Consider the following 26,521-nt stretch of genomic DNA (forward strand, 5'->3'; position numbering starts at 1 on the left):
GCGAGGCGGTGTGCGCCGCGCAGGTTGAACCCGCACCGCGGACCCCGGCCTGGGCTGCCGCCGGTGTCTCTGCCAAGAGGCGGTGGGAAGGAGGCAGAAGGAAAAAGGGAGGGGGCCGGGCCGCTTATCCCGCCGCACGCCGCTGCCGCCCCGGAAGCGCTCTCCAGGCGCCTCCATGCGCCGGCTCCTGGCAACCGGCGAGGCGAGGCTTGCGGCGTCCCGCGCCCAGGCCCGAGGTTCGCTGCGGCCGCTCGGCCGCCTTCGCCGCCATGCTGCGGGGGGCGCAGGAGGGGCAGGTCACGGCCGTCACCCGGGCACTTTCGGCCGGTAGGTACACGGGAGGCCGGAGCGGCCCGGGCGTGAGCGCGGGGCTGTAGCTGGTGCCGCGGCCGGCGGATGCGGCACGACGGCAGGGGACCGGGCGGCGGTGTCGGGGTGTCCCGCTGCCGCCCGTCCCGCCGGCGTGCAGGGTTGCTCCTATCGGGACCGGGGCTCCTCCCGCTTGAACGAGTGCGTGTTCAGGGGGAAGCCCGTCCCTGGAGCCGCTGCCCGGGGCCAGGGGCGGAAAATATCCTGCTTCTGAGGAACTTTCCTGTTTATTTCACTTCAACTCTGTCCTCGTTGCGTGTGCCTCGGTGCTCGATCCGAGTCGGTGTGTGAGCAACAAGTCTGCCTTGGCTGCCAGAGGGAGGGGCCTGTGCAGGGGGAGCGGGAAGGCGGAGATCAGTCCAAACCTAGTGCCCCTGCCGTGGTTATCGCCTCTGTTACTAGAGCAAGGAAGAGACTGAATAACATTTAACGTGTGCGTTCCTTTAAGAAAGCACCTTTCAAGATCTGAGAGCACATTGAAGTGTTTGGAAGGTACCGCCTGATAGGGACCGCGTTCCGGTGCTTGCAGCCTTTACAACACTGGTGCGTGTGAGGGAAATAGAAGACGTGCCAGTTTGTGGCCTCGTGTGATTCAGTGCTTTTATGGGCTTTGGTGGGGTTTAATTTGACAAAGATTAAAAAGTAAACCGCAGAAGGTGAAGTTACTTTTATGTTTTTGCTTATAGCATCAGTACTCTGTCAAGTGGAACCGGTGGGAAGATGGTTTGAAGCGTTTATTAAGAGGAGAAACATAAATGTTTCTGCCTCTTTCCAGGAGCTAGAAGATGAGAAGGAACTTTCTGAAGAATCAGGGGATGAAGAATTGCAGCTTGAAGAGTTTCCTATGTTAAAAACCCTTGATCCAAAGGACTGGAAGGTATTGAGTTGATGCATATTAATGTTAATTATGTTTGCTGCAAATCTCCTGTCAGTTGTCTGCCATTCCCAGCTGTTAATGATCATCTTCCTCCCCTCCTCCCACCCCACAGGTTTGTGTTCCTTAATGTTTGTATTTCCCATACATAACTGGTTGATGAGGGTAAGCTCAAGCATGCATCAGATCTTAGTCTTGAACTGTTGCTTTTCATTTCACTACCTGTGAGCAGTGAAGGTGTCTCTTCTCCCTGTTACAGCCTCCCCTATTCTGGAGTTATGTCAGCACTCTTTAATATTAAAGACAGCAATTCAATGTTCCAGTAATCGAACTTTCTCAGACTCAGTGCCTTAATCCAATTTAGATTAAACTACTTGATTTTATGCAGTACTGGCTTAATTGATTCATGTTTTGTTATTCAGTAATTATGGTATTTACACTATTTGTTCCTACAGCCTTTTTCTAATATTTATTGAGAGAAGAAATGTGCTTCCTGCTGTTAAAAGACGGGGGGAACTGGTTGTCTGTGTGTGTTGTAGCTTTTTAGGTGATATTTATTAAGGATTCGTTTGGTTCTTTCTTTCCCTCAGAATCAAGACCATTATGCAGTTCTTGGGCTAGGCAATATACGCTACAGGGCTACTCAAAAACAAATCAAAGCAGCACGTAAGTACCTTTTCTTTTCAGATGTACAAAATTGTTTTCCATGAACAGGCTTTTTACTGCCTCACAGGCCTAAAAATGCTGTCTCTGATTTCTGTTGCTTGCCAGCCTTCTAAATTCCCATCACAGCTCTAAGTCTAGGGAATTAAACATTTTCACTGAGTTCACATCTCTGCTTTCTTGCCTTTTTTCATCAAAAGCCTTGACGCTGTAACTGTTTCTGTATTTCTGAGTCTGCAGTCAGGCTCAGGGAGAGGCAGAGAATTACAGCTAGCCCTGTCTTACGTGTTTCAGTAGGTTGGTACCTTGGAGCCCCATAACAATGGCTAGCTCATAGTTCTGAAGTGGATGCAGGTGACTGGGGGCATTTTGTGGTACTTGCATGTGAAGGAACAACATGTTGAGCTTCAGAATCTTTCTCTCTAGAAAGCAATGTGGCTAAGAGTTGACTTTGCAAGAAGGGTGCAAGTATCTAGTGGAGGAAGGTTTAAAAGTACTCTGAAGGTTGTTCAGTAGCCTTTATGAAATAGTATTATGAAATAAGCTGATGGTTTTTATGAGTTGATCTTGAAAACAACCGCCTTTACAACTGTTCTGTTTGTGAGTAGAGTAACTGTCCCAGTGAAACCACAGATGCTCACAAATAAAAATGGGTGGAAATTAGCAAATTACCAACTTGCACAGAAAATAAGAACAATATAAGAAGGGCATGGTGCAGTTGAAGCAAGTCCAGAGGAGAGCCATGAGGATGATAAGGGGGCTCGAGCACCTCCCATGTGAAGACAGGCTGAGAAAGTTGGGCCATTCAGCCTGGAGAAGAGAAGCTGTGTGGAGACCTCGTAGCAGCCTTTCAGTATCTGAAGGGGGCCTGTAGGAATGCTGGGGAGGGACTCTTCATTAGGGACTGTAGCGATAGGACAAGGGGTAATGGGTTTAAACTTAAAACAGGGGAGGTTCTGGTTAGATATAGGAAGAAGTTCTTTACTGTTAGGGTGGTGAGGCACTGGAATGGGTTGCCCGACGAAGTTGTGAATGCTTCATCCCTGGCAGTGTTCAAGGCCAGGCTGGTCAGAGCCTTGGGCGACATGGTCTAGTGTGAGGCGTCCCTGCTCATGGCAGTGGGGTTGGAACTGGATGATCTTAAGGTCCTTTCCAACCCAAACCATTCTACGATTCTGTAAATAATGTTGCCTTATTTACATGTTGCTTAACAGCACCACTGTGGAGCACAGAGCACCTGGTCTGGTGGTGATTAGTGGTCTTGATAATCTTTTCAAGCAAGAACTGGGGCATGTCTCTTTAGGATCCTAACAGCACTCTGTTTTTACATGGGGGTATAGAGATGTGAGTCTTTCTCACCAGTACATACTGTGCTTTCCTACTTTTGAGAATGATTCCAATTTGTTTCTCAAAAGGCAGGTTGCTCTAACTACTTGCGTAATATCTTCTCTCTCGTATTTTATAGCAAGCCAACAAGGTATGTTTTACGTTGTATGAAAATATGGCTAAACCTTTTGTCTAAGAATTCAGTCTAAAATCTGGTTTTACTTTTTAAACGCTAAGACAACCTTGGTAGCAACTTCAAGTAGATACTTTGTATGTGCTAATTATATCTTAGGATTTAGGCGTAAGGAGAGAACTTGACCACAAAGTCCCATGTGTGTTATCCACATTAAGTGCAGCAGTCTTCACTGGCACATGGCTGTAGTTCCCTTGCTAAGTTTCATCTTGGACTGTGCTCAGAACTTGAGTAAAGGGATAGAATATAATTTTTATTTTATCTGAACAACTTTGCTTTTAATTAGAAATAACTAAAATTACATTAATTTTTTTTTTCAGTATGATTGCACAGGTTCCTGAGTTATGGTTATTTTGTGTCCCAGCAAAGATGCGATAATTTAAATTCTGACAATATTGTTAAATTAGTTCTATGATTCTGTGAAAGAACATTTGTTAACTCATCTGTTTTCATCCTTATATTTTTGGGGGGTTGTTTTTTGGCTTTGGTTGTTTTGGGTTTTTAAAGTATCTAATTAGGGAAATATCAGTTGGAATTCCTCTATTACTTTGTAGTTTGTGAGAAATAAACTGTTAATGATGATGAAATGTTTCTAAATGTAATGCATCTATTTCATAGATAAATCCATGGTGTTGAAACATCATCCAGACAAACGAAAAGCTGCAGGGGAACAGATAGGAGAAGGTGATAATGATTATTTTACATGCATAACTAAAGGTAAGCAATTGATCTCTTTTATTAGATTCACTATCAATCTAATTGATAATCTGAAATGTATTCGTAGTGCTTTATTAGGCTTTTAAAGAATTGTCAGTTAGTAAAAAACCAGAGAAGTTCTTTTACTAGTTAATACATAGACATATCTATCTAATATAATAGAGATCACATTAATATAACTTTCCTTTGGGGAGGAACAGTATGGGGATGTAACTGACAGATGTTTGTCTACTGTGCCACTGGGTGACAAAGTGTGAACGTTTGTAGCTGCGCATGACATGTGAACTACTAGAGGTAGTACTACCTGGGATAAGCTGCTGTGCTATGGAGAGATTCGCCTGAGCCACCAACAGCAATTGGAAAAACTGAATTCTAATGCACTTACTCTGTCAACAGAGCGTCTGTTGATTTGATCTAGGGTATCTGTTTCTTCAGCTGCTCTTTTTTGCCCACAGATGACCAAGTGAACTCAGTCAAATAACATTTCCCTTCTTACCTGCAGTGACCTAGAACACTACTGCTGGCTGATTCCAAAACCACAGGGAGTGTTCTAGGTGTGTGACTGAACATGTATAGAAATGCTTTGGAGCTTGGCTGTAGCAGGGAAGGGGTGTCCAAAATAGCACTAAGTCGTAGTGGAATGAAGAAGCTTGAAAGGCAGTAGTAGTATGTAGGTGGTATTCAGGGCTGGGTTTGACAAAGGAATGAGTGGGAGATATTCTGTTCCTCCAGCACTGTATGTGGGAATACAGTTTTGGATCTGTGTGGAAGGGACATCTCTTAAGTGGAAGAGGAGCCAATGGATGCACACAGAATTTCTTGCATCAGGAACATGGTATGAGGGTTACTGAAGCTCCTAGCTTGCAATGTAGAAGATAACTGTGGTCATCTAGAGTATTAACAGAGCGAAGTCCCTTCCCCGAGGGGAAGCTAAGGCTGGCAGACAGCAGCTTATTTGTAGTCCCTTGCATTCCTTCCTTTGCAGCGACATGTGCAGCAAGATCCATTTGCACAAACACAGAGCAGCAACGTTTCCTTCGGCTTATCAGCTTCTAGATGCCACCTTCTAGATGCACTGTTCTTTGTCCAGGGATGCAGCCTGGGAAGCCCATGAATGATCACAAAATTAATTTGATTCCTTCGATTTTTCAGTTTACTGAAAAAAAAAAACAGTGGGCATTGTAGAACTGACAAAGTAACTCCACACATCCTGGAGAAAAAACAAGAGGTTACTGAAGCTACAATGTGTGTGATTGCCAGGATGTAAGATTCAGTATTGTGATGCTCCCCAACTTTAAGAACAGGAGAACTGGGAGTCTGTGCATGTTCTGGCTAGTATCTGTGTGGTGATTTATACTCTTTCCAAGTCTCAGTATAACTTTATCATGAGCTGGAAGAGTTCTAATGAATGGGCTTCTATTCTTGCCAGTTCTCACATCGTATTAACTCAAGGACTGCTGTTACTCTGTGCCTGTCTTAGTAATGTTTTGTCAATTTAGCTACAAGGATCTGGTGTAGGATAAAAGCCTAAGATGTCATGCCCACACTCCCAGTGCCTGAACCGAATTTACTGCCACAAAATTGTTCTAAATATATGCTTTGTACATCTTAGTGGTTAAATGTGTTGTGTTTCATAAACATTCTCCTCCTGCTTAGTTTACCAGGAATTGACAGCAGTGCTTTTTAGTGTCACTAAAATAATTGAATACTGAGCTGTACAGAATGAGAGATCAAACACAGATCTGAGAGCATCTTTTTAATCATTTACAGCCTTTTCTGTAACATTCCCATGTGGTGGGGAACACTTGCCTCAGTCTCACGTTTTATGCCTGGTAACTTTTTTTCAGCTTATGAAATATTATCTGATCCTGTGAAACGACGAGCATTTAACAGCATAGACCCTACTTTTGATAACTCTGTACCTTCCAAAAGTGAAGCAAAAGAAAACTTCTTTGAAGTTTTTTCACCAGTTTTTGAGAGAAACGCCCGGTAAGCTCTGTCAGACTGCCTCTGCTGTTGCTGGAGGACTGGCATTTGCAAACTCTTCTGGCACTGTGTTCCTAGCAGGTGTGATTTTAAGGGATGCTGGGAGATGCATTAATTTGCTAGAAAGGGGATACAAGTAAAATAGTGCATTCTCTATCATTTAATTATGTAACTGTCAGTATTTGGTGGTTCTCTCTTAATGTGACTTTTTTCTTTCTGCATTTGATTCCTGCTTGCTCATTAACTTTGTATTAAGGCTGTTGCAATAGAAGTTTATTTTGCCTTTTACCTGTATGGGGAAAAAAATAGTTTATCATGTGAGGCACTTTACAACACATTCTGATTATTATCATTATTGAGTCTTCTATCAAGTATTCCAGAGATTCAGACCTGGGTCTGTGGTTGGCAGATGGGTTTTTCCCTTCTCTGCTTGGAAATGGATGCTATGTCATGGAATAACAAATCTGAGTCTGTGGAAGATTTCACTCTTTGTAGGGAAAAAATGGAATGGAGGCAGAGCATGCTTTATTCCCTTGTGCTCCATTAGAATGCGTGGAAAACTTCCTGTAGCCTACTACAGAGCCAAGTTATTCACAGCACATTTGGCCACGTTCTTTAAGCTCCTCTACCAGGAGAATGTGCTTGGAGAACTGATGCTTATAGGACAGCTTGTGCTCCATCAGGTCTCCTTGTAGGCCCACCAAAGTCAGGAGGATTTTGCTGTTCTGGGAGAGCTCCACAAAAAAGGCCCAGTCTGAAGGATGTGTAGAAGGAACTCTCTCCTGTTCTCTTCTTTGCCGGTGCCCCTCTGTGTTGGTGGAGGAAGCCTCTGATTTGGTGTTTTGATTCCATACTTAACATGCCATATTATGAAGTCAGGTTATACATATTATTTCTTGAAAATATCCATTTATTTTCAGGTGGTCAAACAAGAAAAATGTTCCTAAACTGGGGGACATGAACTCTTCATTTGAAGAGGTAGATGCATTCTATTCATTTTGGTAAGTTAGCCAATACTCTATTCACAGCATTCAAGATCTTGCAGCCCCTTTCACATGTAGGTTGTCGGCAGTATCTGTTCTGACCTAGTAATGATACGAAATTACTTCACAGCTGTTGGTGCCTTCCACAAACTGAGCCGTCTTTTCTCTGGGCTAATACATCCATGTTGTGAATTCAGTTACAGCAGGAGCTTCTGATGGTTCTCTGACCACAACGGCTGTGAACCACATTGACCCACAGCCTAGCAGAGGATTTCATCTCACCTAACTTTTGTTTTTAGTGGAGGTATCTACTAGGCATTTAAGTTCCCCTAGTTAAGGAGGTCTGTCTAGTCCAATAAAACAATATAGGTTATGGCTTGACTTACCTGTTAAATATAGACGCTTATATAAAGATTAATTTCTGAGCTCTACAGTCTGCACTGCATCTCCACTGCCTATAATGGGAACTTAGACAACTGCACTGTAGGCATTTAGAATTGATAAGACTGATCCATCCTAAAATGCAGTCTGTTTTACAGTGCTGACAGATGTGAATCATTACTTTCAATAGCATCTTGCGTTTTGACTTAACACAGTGGAATCACTGTGTACATACCGTACACACAGTGTACTTGTACATACAGTGTAATTGTAAATTAGGTATTATAAATAACAGTGTAATTGCCTACAAAAACCTAATAGTAAAAAAAGGTAGATTATCTGTAATAGTTTTGGCTTTTTCTTATTTCACTTTTTATATTCTCTTCTAATTTACTTTAGGTATAATTTTGATTCCTGGAGAGAGTTTTCCTATTTAGATGAAGAGGAAAAAGAAAAAGCAGAATGGTATGTAACTAAAAAGAAATTTGATGGGAAAGTGAGATTGATACAGCAAGATTTTCCAACTTCCTATCAGAGAAGTCATAGGAGGAGAGGTAGCCGAACTAAGAATTCCAGTCTCCTAGTTCAGTAGTCAGTCATGGATTTTAACTGGACTGACTGTGGGCTTCTCTTTGTCTTACTTGTGCGACTGAGGTAGTTCTTGTGTGCATTACAGAGGTGGTTCTGAGGTGCTTTGAAATGTGTGTTTGTCTAAGTTTAGACTTGCAGTCACAGCAAGTTGCAAACACAAGCCAGAACAGAATGGATGAGTAAGCATGCATCATTTGTCTCCAACTATTTATTAAGCTGTATTGAGACAAGTGATACTTTCTAGAATTGAGGGAGATTAGTTCTGATGCCTCAGTGTTAATTGAACCCTGAATTTGTTGATGTAGTGATCGTTGTTGAATTACTCAGCCCATGTAGCTGTTGGAAAATGCATTCTATTTTTATCCTTCCTACAGTTATAAACACAGAATGTTCAAGTTAGAGCAGCAAATCGTTCAGTCTTAACACAAATTTCATGGGACACAACCTTTCACTTAGTCATCCTTGTATAACCATAGCCTGCATTGTATGAACCTCTGCTTCCAAGTTTGAACAGGAATCAGTTTTGTAGTTAAATGCAGTGGTTAGCTTGCTTTGTGGCTAGAAACAGCCATATTTAGGCTGTCACTAGGCACTTGTTGCTCTGCTCTTATGCCTTTTCCTGCCTCTCTGAACCCAGTGTACTCTCTCCTGTGAAGACTCTGTGAAGGCACTGTAACCAGTTCCACATCACTTGTATTTTTGGTAAATTATAGATTGATCTCAAGGCTTCTCATTGGAAGGGTCTTTTGCACAGCTCTTTTTTGTGCTTATTTCAGTCCTTAGTGTCCTTTTTAGAAGGGTTTAGACAAGTGGTACATACTCTGCTGTACTTAGAACTATGTTTCAGCTTCTGTTCAGATGGCCATGATTCTTGTTAGCCCTTCTTGCCAAAGGTGATGTTTGTGTCTTAAACACTGTAGTAGTCTCCTGCTGTGTTATGGGGATTGTTCTCTTTGTTCTGAGGTATATTGTTATGCATTTGCTTGTGTGGATGAGGATACAGACCCCTGCTAGAAATTTGTCTCTTCCTTGACAGCACTGACAAATACTTTCAGGTGTAGCCACCCAAGTGTTAATCTATTTAACCTAAGTTGTGTTTTATTGGAGTGAACTGGACATGGTTTTACTGGGGTGTTACAGTACTTCATAGAAGGTGTTCTTTCTGTGCAGATGGGTTTACTTGGCATGACCTGTGTTCTCTGAAATGGAGATAATTGACACTGATTATATTGCTGCCCTTTAATTAAAGTGTATGCTAGCATTTCAGTTGTTTTGCCTGGGTTTAATGTTTGGTCAACAAGTGGATTGCATGAAAGTCCATGATTTCATGCCTTGTGATGACAGATAAGCAGCTTGTTTTGTCAGATTTATGGAATGCTGTAAACACTTACTGGCTTTTGATATGAGCTTGGGGTCTGGAACTTCATTTTCTGAAGTATTCAGAGAAGAGTATCTGTGTGGGGAAACTCTAAAAGGTTTGTTGATGTGTATCTAGCAGAGTGGCGCTGTAGGGTATTAGCACTGAACTAATTCTGCTTTCGTTTTTTAGTCGAGATGAAAGAAGGTGGATTGAAAAGCAAAACAGAGCTGCCAGAGCACTGAGAAAAAAAGAAGAAATGAACAGAATTAGGACACTTGTTGGTGAGCATATAAACTGCTGGGTTTTTAAAGAGAGATTTGTGAACTAACAGTGCAAATCTCCTGGTTTTCTTTTGTACGTGATGCGTCTTTTCTTCTGCCAGACAATGCATACAGCTGTGATCCCAGGATAAAGAAATTTAAGGAGGAAGAAAAAGCAAAGAAAGAAGCCGAGAAGAAAGCAAAGGTAGAAGCAAAACGAAAAGAACAGGAGGCAAAAGAAAAAGTAAGTTAAATAGTTTATTTGGGTTGAAAAAAAACTCATTCATTCACACCTGATCCACGGCATCAGCTTCCAGATGTGTCAGAAGGCTACTGTTAAAATGATACTGGGGTTTAAAGATGTGTTTTCTGTGATCCCTGTGCAACAGGCAGAGCAAGACTGAGAGCCTTTTGAGAATGAGATGAAAACAAGCAGCACACATCCAAAACAAAAATAAACTGCTGAAATTGGCTTCTGTTGTTGCATACACTTCCTCTGGTTTAGAAGCAGTCATTAAGTTCCATGGCCTGCTTTCCTTTTCCATAAAATGGATACAGCAGCTCGCTTTGTGCATATGGTCTGTGAATGGGTGGTTGGTATGAAACACTGAGGTAACATAACTGAAAGAGCATAGATTCAGATTTGGAATAAGGAGGGAGCTCTTCCCTGTGAGGGTGGTGAGGCACTGGCACAGGGTGCCCAGAAAAGCTGTGGCTGCCCCATCCCTGACAGTGTTCAAGGCCAGGTTGGACAGAGCCTTGAGCATCCTGGTCTAGTGGAAGGTGTCCCTGCCCATGGCAGGGGGGTTAGAACTGGACGAGCTTTAAGGTCCTTTCCAACCCAAACCATTCTATGATACTTGATTAATATTAACAGTTTGGGAAAGATGACTCTGAAAGCAGTATCAGGAATGAAAGGGAACTGTAAGGTGCTAAAAAGTGACTTAAAAGACAATACTGGAGAACTGCAAGATAATTATGTTAATAATAATGCAGCAGAAATGTTGGAACACTGCAGTGTTCCCAACTTGTACTCTTGGGGCAGGCATAGGAAATTTTACACAGCTTTATATCTTCATTGTAAAGGAAGTCACGATTTATCAACCAGGGGTCCTCAAAGTGAGTATTTGAATTAATGCCAATTGTTACGTGTTTCACCACCTCCCTCAAGTCTTGAAAACCAAACATTAAATAATGGATGCTAAAACACACATAAATAAAAAAAAAAAAAAGCCCAAAACCTAAACATACCCCAGAAACAGCACATTTTCATATTGAATGACTGAATGTCCCTATAACATTGTGACTCTGTTGAGGTTTCTTTGTTTTTTTCCCTTTTGCAGCAAAGACAAGCAGAATTAGAAGCTGCACGCTTAGCAAAAGAAAAGGAGGAAGAAGAATTTAGGCAACAGGCATTAGTAGCAAAAAAGGAAAAAGAGATACAGAAAAAAGCCATCAAGAAAGAAAGGCAAAAACTCAGAACAACGTGCAAGGTATTTAAATATTATTATAGTGAAATACAGGTTACATTAATGAAATTATTGTATTTGCTTGGATCATACCCTATCACATGCTTGTACTTATGCCTGGAGATGGGTATGGAAAGTGGGTTTACTAAAAATCAAAATATTAAAACACGTACTTATCATATGAGTGAAGCTGACCAAATAGGTCCAAACACAGCAGTGGCTGAAGAATGCTGTGTGTTAAGCCTTTGTCTGAAGGAACAGGACAATAAAGTTCAAGAACTTTGTAGAACATGTATTTCTGCTTCCAGAACTGGAATTACTTTTCTGATAATGAGGCAGATTGTGTTAAAATGATGGAGGAGGTGGAAAAGCTTTGTGATCGTCTTGAGCTAGCAAGGTGAGTCTCCCTGCTGCTGATTCCTGCTCATTTTGATACCCATCTTTCTCCTAGCTATCCATTGTAACTTAATAATTTATTTTTAGTCTGCAATGCTTGAATGAAGCACTTACATCCACAACAAGGGAAGGAGGAAAGGCGGCTGTAGTAAAACAGGTAATTATGCTGAGTGTCAAATCAAAATAACAGAGTAATTCCATTTGGGACATCTACGTGACTGAATGAAGTGAGATACAACGTGGCTGCATGGAATCCTGCCTGTTAAACACCAAGACCTGAGTTTAATGGTCTCCAGGCAGACTTGATCTCTGTGCCATTTTACATAGTGCTACATACTTCACGGCTGGTGAAATAACCACAGCCAGCTGAGGGAAAAATACACATTTTCAATCAGTAAGAGACACACAAGCTACCATTTGTACAATATACAGGAACAGTGGGGGAACTTAATTTTACCAGCAATGGGTAGCAGTTACCTAGAGGGGGGAAGGAGGGCAGTCTTAACCTATTCTGTTACTCAAGAAAAGTCTTAGTCTGATACCCGTGACCTGGGGATTTTAGATTCACAAAAGGACTGCTGCAGGCTGTAGGCACTGGAAAGACAAGTTGGGGGATACTAAAATATGGGAAAAGCAAGGCATTTGCAATCAAGATTTAAAAACTCAGCAAGGATGTGCTTAAATTTTCCATCAGGAAAAAGTGGTATGGACTAATAAGACTGAACCTACATCCTGCACAAAAAATAAGATGCTTTCTCTCATCTGCTTTGGATTCACACCTGTGAACTTTCTTTCCTGGTGGGAGGATGATCTGTCCCCATCCCAGGGTCAGGGTTACTTATCAGACAACTAAATTCAGGGACCTGAACCTGATTCTCAGTCTCCAGGGAGTGTTCCAAACATGACACAGTCACCTTTCAGTCTCTCTTTTAAAACTGTTCCACTTTTACCTGACAGATAATTCTTATTAATAAAACTTTCCTTTTGCCAGGAAGATTTTATTAAGAGATAGCAAGAAACCCATTTTGAGCATCCTGCCACAGGCATAAGTGCACAGGCTTTTAGTATTGCCAAGGCTGGACTGGGCATACTCGGAAGCAGATACATTAAAGATACATCACCCACAGTCTCAGGGTGTGATTTCAGTTCACAGAGATGTGCAATGGATAACATAAGTTCTGCTGAATTGCTTCCTAACAAAGTACATGTAACCCTGAGTAAGCACTTAGTTACTAAAATCTGGGTTGTTGCAGTTAATGCCAACTTAGCACAGCCATAGTAACTGAGAATTTCTGGCATAACCAGGCTTAGGCAGCAGTCAGGTTGAAGATTTGGGAATTGGTATATTCAACCGGGATGTTGAACTGCCCTCGCTAGTTGCTTTAGGTTCTTAATACTGTTCTGGATCTGTCCCTTTAAATCAGGTGTTAGCCTGTAAATTCATTCTAGCTTTAGAAGTTCTGCCTTAATCCCGAGAGTTTTCATGTAATCCCCTAGTGAACCTGTGATGGATTCCTGCTATAGCTCCTAATCTGGGATGGCCAAATTTATGCATGGGATGTATGGAAATAATATTGGAGCAGAGAAGCTGCTCTTTTTTCTTGTGTGTAATGTACAGAACAGAAACTAAGCAAAATTCAAAGACTCAAAGCAATTCCAGAGGGGTTTTTATCACTGTAAAATATAACAATAAATAAATAAATTGTGCTTGTTTACAATTCTTCAGATAGAAGAAATAAATGAACAAATAAGGCGAGAGAAAGAAGAGGCAGAAGCTCGGATGCGCCAAGCAACAAAGAGTTCAGAAAAGTCAACCACTGGTGGTGGAGGGGGAAGCAAAAATTGGCCAGAAGATGATTTACAGTTGTTAATTAAAGCTGTGAACCTCTTCCCAGCAGGGACTAATTCAAGGTACTTCTCAGATTTGGTGTTGAAAGTCCTACTAACCATTTACGTTAAGTAACAAGTATAATACAACTTGTTCTCCGACCATCCTAAGTATGATGTCAGTATAAGGATTCCCTAAACTTCTTCCTTTCTCTTGACTGTTGAGCAGCCCGTGGTTTGTTTTCTCTTACTACCATGCTCTACATGTTACTGGCATTACCTCAGCCTAGTATCTTGTCTCTCCCGAGTCTTGGGCCTCAGTCCATCAGTAAGATTGTACCAAAGTGTATGTTTATACAGGGCTTACTATAGGATAGGCTCCAGTCAGTAAAGCAGAGAACAAAACAGAAGAAGTGAGCATCATGAAGGTAGTAATACAAGTAAGTTACTTCCAGTAGCTCCACAATGAATGCAAGGCTGGTTTCTGCTCTATGGAGTTGGAGGAGAACAGCCAGAGATACAAGTTAAATGGGACAGCTGTCTCCAAGGTAGAGCCAGGGTAAAAGGAAAAGGCTGGGATACATGGAAAGCAGCACTGCAATCAGTTCACTAGTAAGCATCAAAACAGGAGCATGCCTTAAAATCCCATTCTTTCCCAGGAATGGAATGCCTTCTTCCACTTAGGATTCAAGGATTTGAAGCCTCCATTACAAGATTTGGATGCTTACTTTTAGAAAAAGAAAGAAGCTGTCCTAATCTTTGTGGAAGTGATACCAGTACCTGGTTTTGCACTGCAGCTCAGCAATTGAGTACTCAGTGAGAACACATGCCTAGATATGATAGGGGGCCTATGATGATACTGGGGAGGGACTCTTCATTAGGGACTGTAGTAACAGGACAAGGGGTAACGCGTTCAAACTTAAATAGGGGAAGTTTAGATTGGATATAAGGAAGAAGTTCTTTACTGTTAGGGTGGTGAGGCACTGGAATGGGCTGCCCAGAGAAGTTGTGAATGCTCCATCCCTGGCGGTGTTTAAGGCTGGGCTGGACAGAGCCTTGGGTGAGATGGTTTAGTGTGAGGTGTCCCTTCCCATGGCAGGGGGTTGGAACTTGATGATCTTAAGGTCCTTTCCAACCCTAACTATTCTATGATTGTGTGATCCTCCTGTATGATCATGTGTAAATATTCTCTTCCATTTCCTAAGAATGCACTAGGAATAATTGTGGGACTAAGGCTGTTCCAGCTCTCTCCTTTTGAAGGCCTTTTATCTGATGTTTAGGTATTCTGCTGAGGGATGGTGCACACAGGGCTAGTAACTTCTCAGCCCTTTCAGTGCAGCCTGCAGTATTTAATGTCAGAGGTGTTAAGGGAATTCTGGAAATCAACAGCTGAGCATTCTATCCATGCTTTTTCTGTATCAGAAGCTAAAACATTCACCCAAGCTGACTGAATTCTTAAGGGTAACATCTGCATTTAGTGAGTGAAAGCTTTCCAGAATAATTACCATTAGAGTTTATAGGTATTTAAGTATGAATAAACTTCGGAGTCAATTTAAATATGTACAGGAGTTTGACTGTAGTTTGTATGAAGATAAGCTATTATGTGATGCACTGGTTGACCCTTTCTGTTCTTGCTTTAGGTGGGAAGTTATTGCCAATTACATGAACTTGCACTCCACTACTGGAATGAAACGAACAGCAAAAGATGTCATCAATAAAGCCAAGAGCCTCCAAAAGCTTGGTATCTGTATAACCTTATTTCTGTAATGAGATGGCCTGCATGCTTCTGTACAGCTTAGCTTTGAACTGCATTGTTTCTGTTATGAGAAAATCCTCTCTATATTCCCAAAAGAATAGCACTTATGTGATTCAGCATTTTTAGCCTAATGTTGTGTAAATCACCACCTCATGACTGACTCTCAGGAATTCTCTTAAGCTTGATGCACAGGCATGTAGGCCACACGCATTGCCAAGGCTCTTCTGCACTCAGAGAGAAGCAGATGGGCCTGTGGGAAAGCTCCCTACAAAGGAAGGCATCTAGAATAAATGGAACTGAGGAAGCTATAGAGATACTTTAAAAAGATGAATGGGATCCAGTACCAGAGTTAAGACACCTGCATTAATGTGGTAAATGGAGCCTAGACAGCTCTGGAATAAGTTCTCAAGAAAAACCAAAACATCCCACTATAGAAGCAAAAAACCCTATTTTCCAAATGTTCCAAACCACATCCCTGCACAAGGAGGACCTGGACTTTTGAGTGTTCCTACATCTCCAACATGCTTGTGCTCTGAGTAATATACAAGTTTTGTGCCACAGCCCTTATTTGAGAGAATGATCCCTCTTGATCTCATTGAAGTAGCAGGTTCAGGCTTAAGTTTACATGGAGGAAGTATTCATCTGAGCAGGATAGGGGGCTGGAAAGCCTGACACTTTGAGCAGAGTTTACTTGACCCTGAAAGATTGTTTTTTAATCTACTACTCTATTTACCATCATTTTAAAGGAAGCAGGAATGGGGGGTATTTGATGATGTGGTTATTGTAAACTAATAATCTGCTAGACAATGTTTTTATCGTTACACCTGGTTTTAACTTCATTGCAATGATCACTGTTCAATGTCTGTTGCTCATAGACCCTCATCAGAAAGATGATATCAACAAGAAAGCATTTGACAAATTTAAGAAAGAGCATGGTGTGGTGCCTCAGATGGACAGTGCTGCCCCCTCGGAACGATTTGAAGGTAAAGGTGAAAAAGGAGCCCTTCTTCCAGAGCTGTCTCCCCTGTGCCTCTTAGAATGTAATCCAGAACTTCTTAAGACTTACTTATAAACAAACATATGTAGAAAGTAAGTGATCCAGGCTCTGTAATTGGATTTGAGGGTTGCTGGTACACACAGTACAAGTCACAGTTAACTAAAGAGTACCAGTCTGAAATGCTTCCTGGTGAAGCAGCAGGTCAAGTCTGATGCTGAGACCATCTGTTCCTCAGAGAGTGCTACCTTTCCAGGTAAAAGTAGGCCTGAGGGGATGCACTTGAGATACAGGATTGTCGTACAGCTTTGGTCTCCTGTTAAACCCCAAATGCCTCCCATCACCTTTTCCAGACACTTGCAGAAGGCTGTGTTTCCTGAGTACTGAAACACAAAAGGAAAAGCTACACTGCTGCTCCAGCACTATAGCTTCACAGGGCAGCTACAGCAAGTTAACACCCAGGTGACAATGAAAGATGTTTGAACTTCTCCATGCTTTGTTTAAAGATTCTAAGGGCTACTTGTTCATTCAGTTTCAGGGTTGGGATTTTTAGTGGTTTGGTGTTTTATGTTCTTTCAGGTTTTTAACTCAGCAGCACTTCAGTCAGACTAGTTGTTCTTAGGCGTACCTCATAGTCTCCTTACGTATTTCTCATTGTCATTTTTTGCATTTAAAAACAGGATCACCTTTAGATTCATCCCCTTGGACTACAGAAGAACAAAAGCTTTTAGAACAAGCATTGAAGACTTACCCAGTAAATACTCCTGAAAGATGGGAGAAAATAGCAGCAGCTGTTCCAGGCCGGTCAAAAAAAGACTGCATGAAACGATACAAGGTAAGGTACCCCACCTCCCTCTAGGAGTGTAATTAGCCCAGGTTTTGCTAGAATGCTTTGGGTTCCTAGGGTTCCCTACCCTACTGCCTTCCCTACCAGAAGGAGTATCTGACAATATCAGACTGGCAGAAGATGGAGCCTTGTGAGGAAATGGGGTTTGGGGGGTTTTTTGGTAACTCAGACCCCAAAAGCACAGCAAGGACTGTTTTCCTCAGTGAAAACAGAGGTTCTGGAAGCTGGGAAGGAAAGTCTGACTCACAAAATCTGTCTGTCTTACAACACGACAGCAAGCTCCTGTAGATGCCAGATCCCCAGCCTCTTGTAAGCTGAGTTCCTGCTACAGAGACATAGATGAGCATTGACCTTTCATTAATTTGTTTCTAAGAGAAACTGTTTTAAGGTATTAAACTGTCTGGACTCCTCACTATATTGAGAACAAGAATGCTTCAACCTGAATAGATGTAGCATTCAAACAACAGTGGTGGTAACAAATTCCATGTGTAGATAAGGATCTCTCTTCTTTTTTTCTTCTCCCCAAAACTTCAGGAACTCGTTGAAATGGTCAAGGCAAAGAAAGCTGCTCAAGAACAAGTGATGAATGCTACTAAAGTCAAGAAATGACTCTTACTGACAATCTTTGTTTTATAATAAAAATGCAAATACTGTACATGTTTTCATTCCTTCCTTAATTACACAGATACACGGGACTGGCTCGTTCTTCAGATTTAATCTTCTCAAATGCATTTCTTCAACTCAAAAGCTTTAAACAGGGGTGTAGTTGGGGTTTTCTGTGTGGATTTGGGTTTTTTTTAAGCTCAAACACACTGAAAGTTCTCGTTTTCCACTACTCCTGAAGCCAGTGCATGCCACTGCAGATTTTGTTATACTCTGGAAGTTGTTCAATCGGACCTAGAAGTTAAAGAAAGTTGGCTGTGACACATGCTAAACTGATAGTGATTGGTGTGGAGGGGGGTATGGGAGGGTAGGGAAACACATAACATACCCACGGCAGCAACTGCAGGATGTTTTTCATAGATGTACTTTGTGCAGACTTCTCTAATAGTCTGGGCATCAATAGCCTACAAGGGGTAAATAGACATCTTTGTTACCCATCCCATCTAAAACAGTTTCTGATCTTAATTGTGTATAATCCGGGGGACAGGCAACAAAAAAACAGCTGAACACTGACTCAGAAACAGTCAAACTTCTGTATTGTTAGCTCCCGAAGCAACTGAATTTCTCAGCAGCCTGCTTTAAAAGTTGCAACATGAGTGCCACTTACTTCAATTCTTGCCTCAAGTTCTGGAATTGGGATTCGGCGCTTATAACACAGCATTTGTCTTCCAATGTCTTCACAGATCGGTGTGGACCCTAAAATAGGGGAAAATACGCTTCAGTTATCAGTATACAACTCCACTAAGGACAAAAAGCTCTCTTTAAGAGGTCTCACCATCAAGCTGTAGCAGCATATTTGTCTTCAGCAGATTCTTTGCTCGAGCAACTTCATTTTCTGTAACATTTGTGCAAAGTCTCATCCTGAAAAATAGTTTAAATCCAAAGGCACTAAATAACAGTAACCTGTAGCACACATTGCCTGTGATAAAGTGGTGCACATACATTTGTACACCTACCAGGCACTTTCCTCTAGACAGCTATGGTATGGAAACAAGCCCTGTGATGCAAAGCAGCAGTGTAACAGTGGCATTTTTTGTAAGCAAACCAATATACCCAAGACCAAGTTTTCCCTAGCAGAGCTGTATTTCATGAACCAAGTGTAGTCCGTACTTGCTTGAGAATAGCTGTTGCTACGATAGTAGGAGCCAAACAATTAGAAGTACTTAGCCCAGAAGGCAGTCCATTACTTCCTAGCTCTTGGTGAGACAATGATGCGCCACACTGCAGCCAGAACATTTTATCAGGACATGGAGATGCAGTAGATATTTTAACACACTCTTGTCACAGGAGTGGTTCAGATCTTCCCCAGTGCTAAGCTGCAGGAAACTGACAGCTAAAGTGATGCCATTTATCTCCACAAATTGTTTAGAGAGATTTCACAGAATAATGGCCTACAAAAACTGATCTGTATGGTTACAGAAACTCCTCATTTTCAAGTTTCATTTCAACATCACCACTTTAAATCAGTGCTCTTAGACAACATATGTGCGTTTCTAATCACATCTGCAGTTCAAGTGTTACAGTTGAATCTACAGACATCTTTTCCACATAGATTTAAGTTCTAGATGAATTAATATTTTCTAGAATCCCAGGTTTGGAAATTCTATACATAACAGCTCACCTGCCTTACCTGATTTCTCTCACTAGAGCTCTGTGTAACATCATTGCCTGGCGTGGCATCTACAGAATGGGTACAACTAATCGTGTGTGTAGGTAGGTAACTGCATGTGCATTAGTCTTATTCATGAATATTTACTCTTCCAGTTGTCAAACACAGTTCATGGGCACTGTGTACTGACTTGGCTATATTCTAAAAGGTTTGAAACAGTTCCCTAACTCCTGTCATTTGCAAGGCAAAAACGAATCGCTGCCATATTTTCTTCTACAAGGAATGCTACTACACTAACTAGTTACTATTTATTCTTCCAGAGCAGAAAAAGAAAACCAAACACAAACCTTAAGCTATGCACTCTAAGTGAGGGTGCCAGAAATTGGCTGCTGGAACTCTGCACTAGGTGCCAGTGTTTAGAGTCTGATGCATTTGTTTTTACAGGCAAGCCTCAGCAGAGAAACAAAAATATTCTCTTTAAAGGATTGCTATTTTTAAAGAATTGTATTCGTCCCCTGAAAAAAAGCTTTCTAGAGAAAGAGTTGTTATCTTACCATTCCCTCTGAACAAAGTGCACCATGTCCTGTATAGTGGATGGCTCACAGACCATATAGAGTCCCCACAACCCTGTGTCAGTGTAGCAGGTGTTGAAGGACTGGAAACTGTGACACAGGTTACCATGGCAGGCAATCTGAGCAAGTTTACTGGATAAATTCTGCTGAGGCAAAATTAAAAGAGATTATTTTGTGAAGTTTTCTGAAAGCTTCCATAGTCCTCCTCCATGGAGTCACCTCCGTAGTCTCCCGTTTTCCTTTCCATGATGACAGAACATGCAGTAATGTCACAGGCTGCAGCAGAAGCTATGAGGCTTATTCCTAGCTCTTCATCTCAAGAGTTCTTTTCCTTCACATTTCCAAGTAACACCCCAGATTTAAGCAAAAAAATCATAAAGCTACTTAGGTTTGAGATGGACAGTTACTGATACCCTCTGATTCTGATGACATGCAGATATGAAACATCCTACTTTACCTAAGGGTTGGCAGACCTCAAGTTGTCTCTATTTTGCTGGTTTAGAATCACTTCCTAAGATTTTCCTAGATCTTGGGCAACAAATTTTCTCAGTCTTATGACTGGCTCCCCTTCCTTCATTCCAAAAAAGGGCCTTCAGAAACAGCCATAAGGTAGTAATGCCATCTGACAGGTTTGAATGTGGCAGTTCCCAAGTCAGAGGATCTCACCAGCCCACCAACCCTGTTAGAAGCAGGAAGGTGCTTGCACATTCACTCACCACGCCTCCTCCAAAGGAACGATCCCAGTTACCTATCAGAGTATTTGCTACCATTAGTGGGATTGTATCTGGGTGGGACCAGCCAGCTGCTTCAACAGCTATCGCCAAGTGCGCCAAGGGCATCTTATCATCTCGTATACGGATCTGTGGGAACACACCAAAGTAGCTGTAGTGCAATTTGTACATGATAGTGTATGTGAGAAGTTCAGTATCAGGAGACAGGCATTTCGATTACACCTGGGTTATAAATCATGCACAAAGAGAACCAAAAACTAAAGCATATGAAGCTTTCATTCAACATCAGCCTTAACTAGTCTTCCCTGTGGCAGTTTTAGAGCACTTTGCCAATAGCAAACCTAATGCCATGTACATGAAGAGGGCATTACAAGCCACTTTACAACTAGCAGCAGCAATGAAAGCTGATGATTCCAAATAGAGCTGGGAACAGAACATAGATGCTGCAGTTCTCTGATACAACCTTTACATTTGTGATTCTTAACAAGTGGAAATGCTCCAACACCACAGGCAAGGGGATACTCTACTGCTCTCACTGGGGGCAAGAAACCTTTCAATCCGCCTTACCTGTGGCTGAGAAGCTTTCCTCAGCAGACAGCATGTGTCAGTTGTGCTCACAGAGGATATAAGGACCAGCTCAAAAAGCCATCTGACAGCTTACCTCACTACCTGTGAAGTGACAAGGTGGCAGGGGTGGCAGTCCTCCTTCTGGAGCAGATGGCAAGTTACCAAAATGGCACTTTGCTAAATCAAGTAGCTCATCGTGAGAGACCCCTGAGCAAAGACATTTCACATACTTTGTAGTGTTACTTTGTAAACAGTTAATTTAAATTGCTGCACAGGCAGCTTATAGACTCAACCAAGGCAGCAATTTATTTTCTCCCACATTAACGCCCCACTTCCAGATTCCTCACAACTCCCTGTTATACAGAGTAGGATCATCATCAACACCCTCCTTAATTCTCTTCAATAGCCTTCTACTGAAAACTACACTATTAACATTACACAAGCTATTTCCTCCCAGTTTCAAGCCTTGATGTTATTTCTCTCTTGCTCTCTCAGCTTTCCTGAGAAAACTCCCCTTTTCACAATGAACCACTTCTAGGCCCCTCTTTTCCTGCCCACATAGAAGAATGACTTTGGCCTCCATTCACTTCTAGTGGCTGGTTTAGGAAGGTTTCTGGAATATTACTGAGGGGAAAAGGGAACGAAAGTTCAAAGGGTATGAAGGCACAAACCACACAGGGCTAACAATGAACTTCCAAGACCTACTTAACAATGCAGTAATTCATCATGTTGTTCCCAGAAACTTAAAGAGCATCGTTTCAAACACAGTTTCATATGACCCAGGGTGAATATCTCACACTAACCTCCAGCAGCAGCCAGAACCATTCTGGGTCCTTTGTAATGTGTTGTTATGTACTCCACCAAGTCATTACGGTTTATGGACCTAGAAACAGTCAAGAAAACGTCACTACTGTGTCGGTAAAATTTATTAAGAGTACAAAGAGAGAAAAGCGTAGAATACAATACAAAAATAATTGTAAGTTCTGCCAATGCACAGAGCAGAGAGACAGAAAGCTAAAATAAAGGTGAGTTCCTAAAAAGGAAATAGGAACTTTATATATTTTGCCTTTCAAAGCTCTTCTAGCTTCTTGAGAAGAAATGAGAACTACACTTCAGGCAGGTGGAGACAGGACCCACTAATGACCTCACACCAAACAGCACATTTAGTGGTCTGGTCTGCACTGCTATAAGCAATGGTGGAAGAGCAGTGCAGACACAACGGTGTTTACAGTAATGTACATAACATCTGACTGACGGGGAAAAGAAGCATTTCCAATTTTGTGTCAGATGTATTTTTAACAAACAGGAGAAAAATACAGCAAATAATGAAGACATGTAGTAGACACATACCCTTGCTACCTGCATAATGGGGAATTAAGGCAACAAAGGAATTCTTCTTGTAGTTAATATCCAGTGCAACTTCATCTAACTCCCAGTGTAAACATGAAAATCAATGCTGTTCCCTGCATTTTCAGATGATTCTTTTCAATATATGAAAGTCAACACACAATGAAAGACAGCCACAAATCTGAACATACTTGATGTTTTCAGTGGGTCCTAAAATTGTCCGTCCTAGGGCTGTCTTCTGATAGGCTGTAGCATGCAGGTAATCAAAGACAACTTCTTGTAAATTGGTTTCAACCTCTTGCATCTCTCGAAGTATAACTCCTCGCTCACGCTCAATCTCTGCTTCTCCCAGGGTACTGTTCTGAATTATGTCAGCAAGGATTTCCACAGCTAATTGAAAATAGAGATGGGAATGGAAAATATGTTTTCAGACTACCAGAAAACTCTGGTTCCACAAGTAAAACCCACCGAACAACCAAGTGGCCTGAGATTTGCTAATAAGATCTGCAAAGAGCTTGCTCTGAAGGGACAAGTCTGAGAGGTATTTTCTTCTGGGAACCTAAAGACAAAAATATTTAAAATGTTGACTTCCCTGCTGGCACTCTCCTTTCCAAACCTGCATTCTCACTCTCCTGTGAGGTTCAAGACAGGACTCGTCACCCAGGAAGGAAAGGACTGTTATGCTGCAAAAGCACCACTCTGTGTCATCTCATCAGGAACTGGAGAAGCATTTTGTTCTTTGTTACTTTTCTGATTAATAAGAGCAGTTACCTCTTGGTAAGTCTTTTGAGAAAGCCTTTGCGTAATAGACAGTTTGTTCCCTGGATGTATATGCATTCAGATGAGCTCCCATGTTCTCAATCTCTAGTTCAAGGTCTAACTGAGACCTCTTTTTTGTTCCCTGAAACAAAACAATAAGAAAATCAAACTAGACCCTTTAATTTACCTATGCACCATTCCTTCTTGTCCGGGAAAGTCAAGGTCAGGAGAAAGAAAAAGTCTTCCAGAAAGAAAACTGGCACACTAATCTTTTTAAGACTGAAAGGCAAATATAAATCCTACTATTCCCCCAAATGAAAATAAAAAGCTGGCAAAAGGCAGGACTCTGTGTATGCTAAGAAGAAGTTACAAGTGAGTTAAATTAGACTTGTCTTACTGACTTATAGCTGTGTATCAGCTACACAGAACTAGGACTTTAGCTTCATTTTCTAATAGAAACCAAAATCTAAATTGTCCTTTCCCCCCCCCGCCCATCTTGACTTGGAAAATGTATTTATGCAATTCTAGCAAAGTTCTTCACATTGACCTTTAAAGAAATAATTTAAAAATCCATGATCAATACTCATACTTACCTTGAAAGCCATATGCTCAAGGAAGTGAGCAGTTCCATTGTTCTTCTCATTTTCATACCTGCTTCCAGCATCAATCCAAAGTCCAACCTCACCGGGGGAAAGAAAAAGAAAACAAAAATTATTTTACTAGCTAACAATACAGCTTTGCTGGTTTTGGGTATGAATTCCACTTAGATTTTCAAGACCTATTTTTAAACAGCTTTTTCCTTAAACAAAGCAGGTTTTTAAAGACAAGTAAGATCTTGATCTTCACAAAAAATCTAATCACAAATCATTTACAAAAGCCTGAAGACTTCTATTTCCTAGCTTAAGTTTTAAGAACAATTACTGCAAACACTGAAATAATGCAATTTAGTTCCACAATGAAATGAACACACATTAACTCTTACAAAAAACCCAAAACCCTTCCCTTTACAAGTTACCTACTGTGCATGTTGAGAGTCCAGAGTCTTCAGAAGCTACTTGCATGCCATTTTCCAGAGGACTCACTCTGGTTTCAGGAACATTTAAGATTACTTCCGTCGCTGGTTTGGAAGCTCTGAGCCTGCCTGTTCCAACATGCACACACTGTAAGCAAAAGCATCAGTCACACTCAGATTGTTAAGTTACATCCTAACTTCGCATCAGGGATGCGTTAATGTGACTCAGAAGAAAAACATGAAGATAACTAAAATGCAGCATACTGCATCTGCTTCCCTTCAATGAAATGATCTGACAGAAACACGTTACTATCATCAGCCACCAACACGAGCCACATTTGTTTCCCAGTTCCACTAGCAAGAGCCTGCAGGACCTTGAACGGATCCATCAGTATCTGGAATTCTTTTGGATACCTGCTTTCTAAAGTTAAGGGAGATATAGACCAAGGGCCTATGTTCAGGACTGCAAACTAGTCACCCACTGCTCAGAACAGAGACAGATATTGAAACTGCCAGCTTTTATACAATCACCTAGCAGTTAAAGTACATTAAATCACAATGGGGTAGAAAACATGGAGGTTAAAAAAAAAGGTTTATTGCACTTTTCAACATCAAGAAATTTAAGCATGTATCCCAAATCTGAGCAATCAGCGACTCCAAGAATGCTATTATAGCAAATAAACAAATAGTTCCTTCACCATGTGACTGCCCTAAGGTGAAAGTACAAAATCCAAATCTTGCTCTAATCATGGAATACCAATAGGCCAGAGTATTTTAGGATTATTCAATTCTGAGTTTCAAGTTTGACATTTTCAACTTCAATTCAAGCTTGAAGGGACCTCACCTCAGGAGGTCTCCAGTCCAGCCTCCTGGTCCAAGCAGGATCAGCTGGGGGGGGTCACACCTGTTTGCTCCGGGCTTTTTGCAGCTGGGTGCTTGAAGTCCCCCAGGATAGTGAGAAACTCTACAGTCCCCCTGGGCAGCCTGCTCCACTGTCTGACTGTCTCACAGGAAAACAGTGTTTTCATACATCCAGTTTTTCCTCTCCTGTTGCAACTTATGCCCATTGCCTCTCATTCTGCCATCATGCCCCACTGTAAAAAGCCTGGTTTTGTCTTCCTGACAACCTTCTGATGGGTTCTGTCATGTTGCTGGTAGGTCCAGCTGAAGCTGTGCCTTCTCTAGACATGCCAGCTTCTCCTCATAGAGTACATGCTACAGCCTGCAACCATCTCTGCTTAACACAGTCCAGTCCATTAATGTCCTTACGCTGAGGAGCTGAAAAACATCTGCCATATACTAACTGCCCGACAAGGACAGTCTAGTCACTTTATTTGATCAGCTGGTTGTGTTCCTGCTGCTTCAGCCCAGGCCGCTGCTGGACACTGCTGGCCTGTACAACTTGCTGTCCCCCTGCGCCCAAGGCCTCTTCCACAGAATGGCTCCCAGCCTGGGCTGTCGCAAGGGATCATTTTCACTGCCATACTGCATTACAGGGAAGGCAAAAATCTGTGAACACAAAATCTCCTTCTTCTGTTTACAGAAGGAAAAGTTTAGGCTTCAAACTGGGAGAACGAGGAAAACTGACAGACTGGGCGAGCTCTAGGATCGAGTCCTGCAGGCAGCCTCCATCTACCAACAGCAGAGAAGGAGAATGTAAACTGTCTGTAGAGTGCCCTGGGGTGAGCAGGCCAAGCCCCGCGCCGGCGGCTGAGGCTGCCGCTGCCCCTCTCGAAGGCATCGTGCCCCAGTTCCAGCGCCGCGCTGTTCCTCCCCCTCAGACGCCGAGCCAGTCTCCTATGTCTCAGCACCACGGGGGGCGATATGAGGTAACAGCGGCGTGGGGGAGCGAGCAGCAAACCCTGAGGCCTGCGGCTCCAGGAGCCCTGTGTCCTGCCGAGCAGCGGCCGCAGCCTTCACCTCAGCCGGAGACTACAACTCCCACCATGCACCGTGCAGGCCGCCACCAGCACCACTCTGTTCCCCGCCGCCGGGACTACAAATCCCGGCGTGCATCGCGCCTCCCGGCTTCCGATCCCCTCCGCTCCTACTGCAGTGGCCTAAGCACCAACGTAAGGAAACACTGGGGCGCTTGGGCTCTCCGCAGTCCACCCCCCTCTTCCCCGCTTCGCCGCCTACCCGGTGCCCCGAGCCGACTACTCGCAGAAGGCGAGCAGACCAAGGCAGGAAAAGCCGAGCCGCTGACCCAGCTGTAGACGCAGCCATTTTAGTGAGCAGCTGGGCGGGACAGTGGTGTACTTCCGGTGGG

At 42.4% G+C, this 26,521-nt stretch overlaps 2 protein-coding genes across 5 annotated transcripts; one reads left to right on the top strand and one right to left on the bottom strand.

The window, feature by feature from the left end:
* Nucleotides 1-143: 143 nt before the first annotated feature.
* DNAJC2 (DnaJ heat shock protein family (Hsp40) member C2) lies at nt 144-17,647 on the top strand. 3 transcript variants are annotated; one of them, XM_061366292.1, is made up of 17 exons: nt 144-327; nt 1,056-1,246; nt 1,834-1,909; nt 4,044-4,142; nt 5,990-6,131; nt 7,049-7,129; nt 7,892-7,957; nt 9,633-9,724; nt 9,826-9,947; nt 11,047-11,196; nt 11,481-11,569; nt 11,656-11,725; nt 13,295-13,479; nt 15,036-15,136; nt 16,027-16,134; nt 16,826-16,980; nt 17,527-17,647. In XM_061366292.1, exons 1-17 carry the CDS (start codon nt 270-272, stop codon nt 17,599-17,601), a joined length of 1,860 nt encoding a protein of 619 aa, XP_061222276.1. In that variant the 5' UTR covers nt 144-269; the 3' UTR covers nt 17,602-17,647. The 3 variants fall into 3 exon arrangements, with proteins under 3 accessions (XP_061222276.1, XP_061222278.1, XP_061222277.1); XM_061366294.1 differs by having other exon boundaries at nt 192-327; nt 1,145-1,246; XM_061366293.1 differs by lacking the exon at nt 144-327 and adding an exon at nt 782-802.
* PMPCB (peptidase, mitochondrial processing subunit beta) lies at nt 17,599-26,521 on the bottom strand. 2 transcript variants are annotated; one of them, XM_061366296.1, is made up of 13 exons: nt 26,392-26,521; nt 24,260-24,400; nt 23,834-23,920; nt 23,253-23,382; nt 22,673-22,871; nt 21,938-22,017; nt 21,229-21,341; nt 20,553-20,696; nt 19,819-19,979; nt 18,431-18,516; nt 18,263-18,351; nt 17,984-18,059; nt 17,599-17,889 (listed from the first exon to the last, which is right to left on the bottom strand). In XM_061366296.1, the coding sequence occupies exons 1-13, from the start codon at nt 26,476-26,478 to the stop codon at nt 17,825-17,827; spliced, it is 1,458 nt and encodes a 485-aa protein (XP_061222280.1). In that variant the 5' UTR covers nt 26,479-26,521; the 3' UTR covers nt 17,599-17,824. The 2 variants fall into 2 exon arrangements, with proteins under 2 accessions (XP_061222280.1, XP_061222279.1); XM_061366295.1 differs by having other exon boundaries at nt 19,819-19,982.

The sequence above is a fragment of the Neopsephotus bourkii genome, unplaced genomic scaffold, assembly GCF_033783945.1.
Source record: "Neopsephotus bourkii isolate Nb327-2 ecotype Australia unplaced genomic scaffold, CSIRO-AGI_Nbou_v1 NB_1328, whole genome shotgun sequence".
NCBI lineage: Eukaryota > Metazoa > Chordata > Aves > Psittaciformes > Psittacidae > Neopsephotus > Neopsephotus bourkii.

What these genes read in the sequence shown, in the direction of transcription:
- DNAJC2 (XM_061366292.1), top strand. Translation starts at nt 270, where the DNA reads ATGCTGCGGGGGGCGCAGGAGGGGCAGGTCACGGCCGTCACCCGGGCA. An exon ending in CAGAATTAGGACACTTGTTG is followed by an intron (nt 9,725 to 9,825) that starts GTGAGCATATAA and finishes TTCTTCTGCCAG; the next exon opens with ACAATGCATACAGCTGTGAT. An exon ending in CCAGCAGGGACTAATTCAAG is followed by an intron (nt 13,480 to 15,035) that starts GTACTTCTCAGA and finishes TTCTTGCTTTAG; the next exon opens with GTGGGAAGTTATTGCCAATT.
- PMPCB (XM_061366295.1), bottom strand. Translation starts at nt 26,478, where the DNA reads ATGGCTGCGTCTACAGCTGGGTCAGCGGCTCGGCTTTTCCTGCCTTGG. An exon ending in TAGTCGGCTCGGGGCACCGG is followed by an intron (nt 24,401 to 26,391) that starts GTAGGCGGCGAA and finishes TTTTGCTTACAG; the next exon opens with TGTGTGCATGTTGGAACAGG. An exon ending in AACTTGAGGCAAGAATTGAA is followed by an intron (nt 18,060 to 18,262) that starts GTAAGTGGCACT and finishes TACCCCTTGTAG; the next exon opens with GCTATTGATGCCCAGACTAT.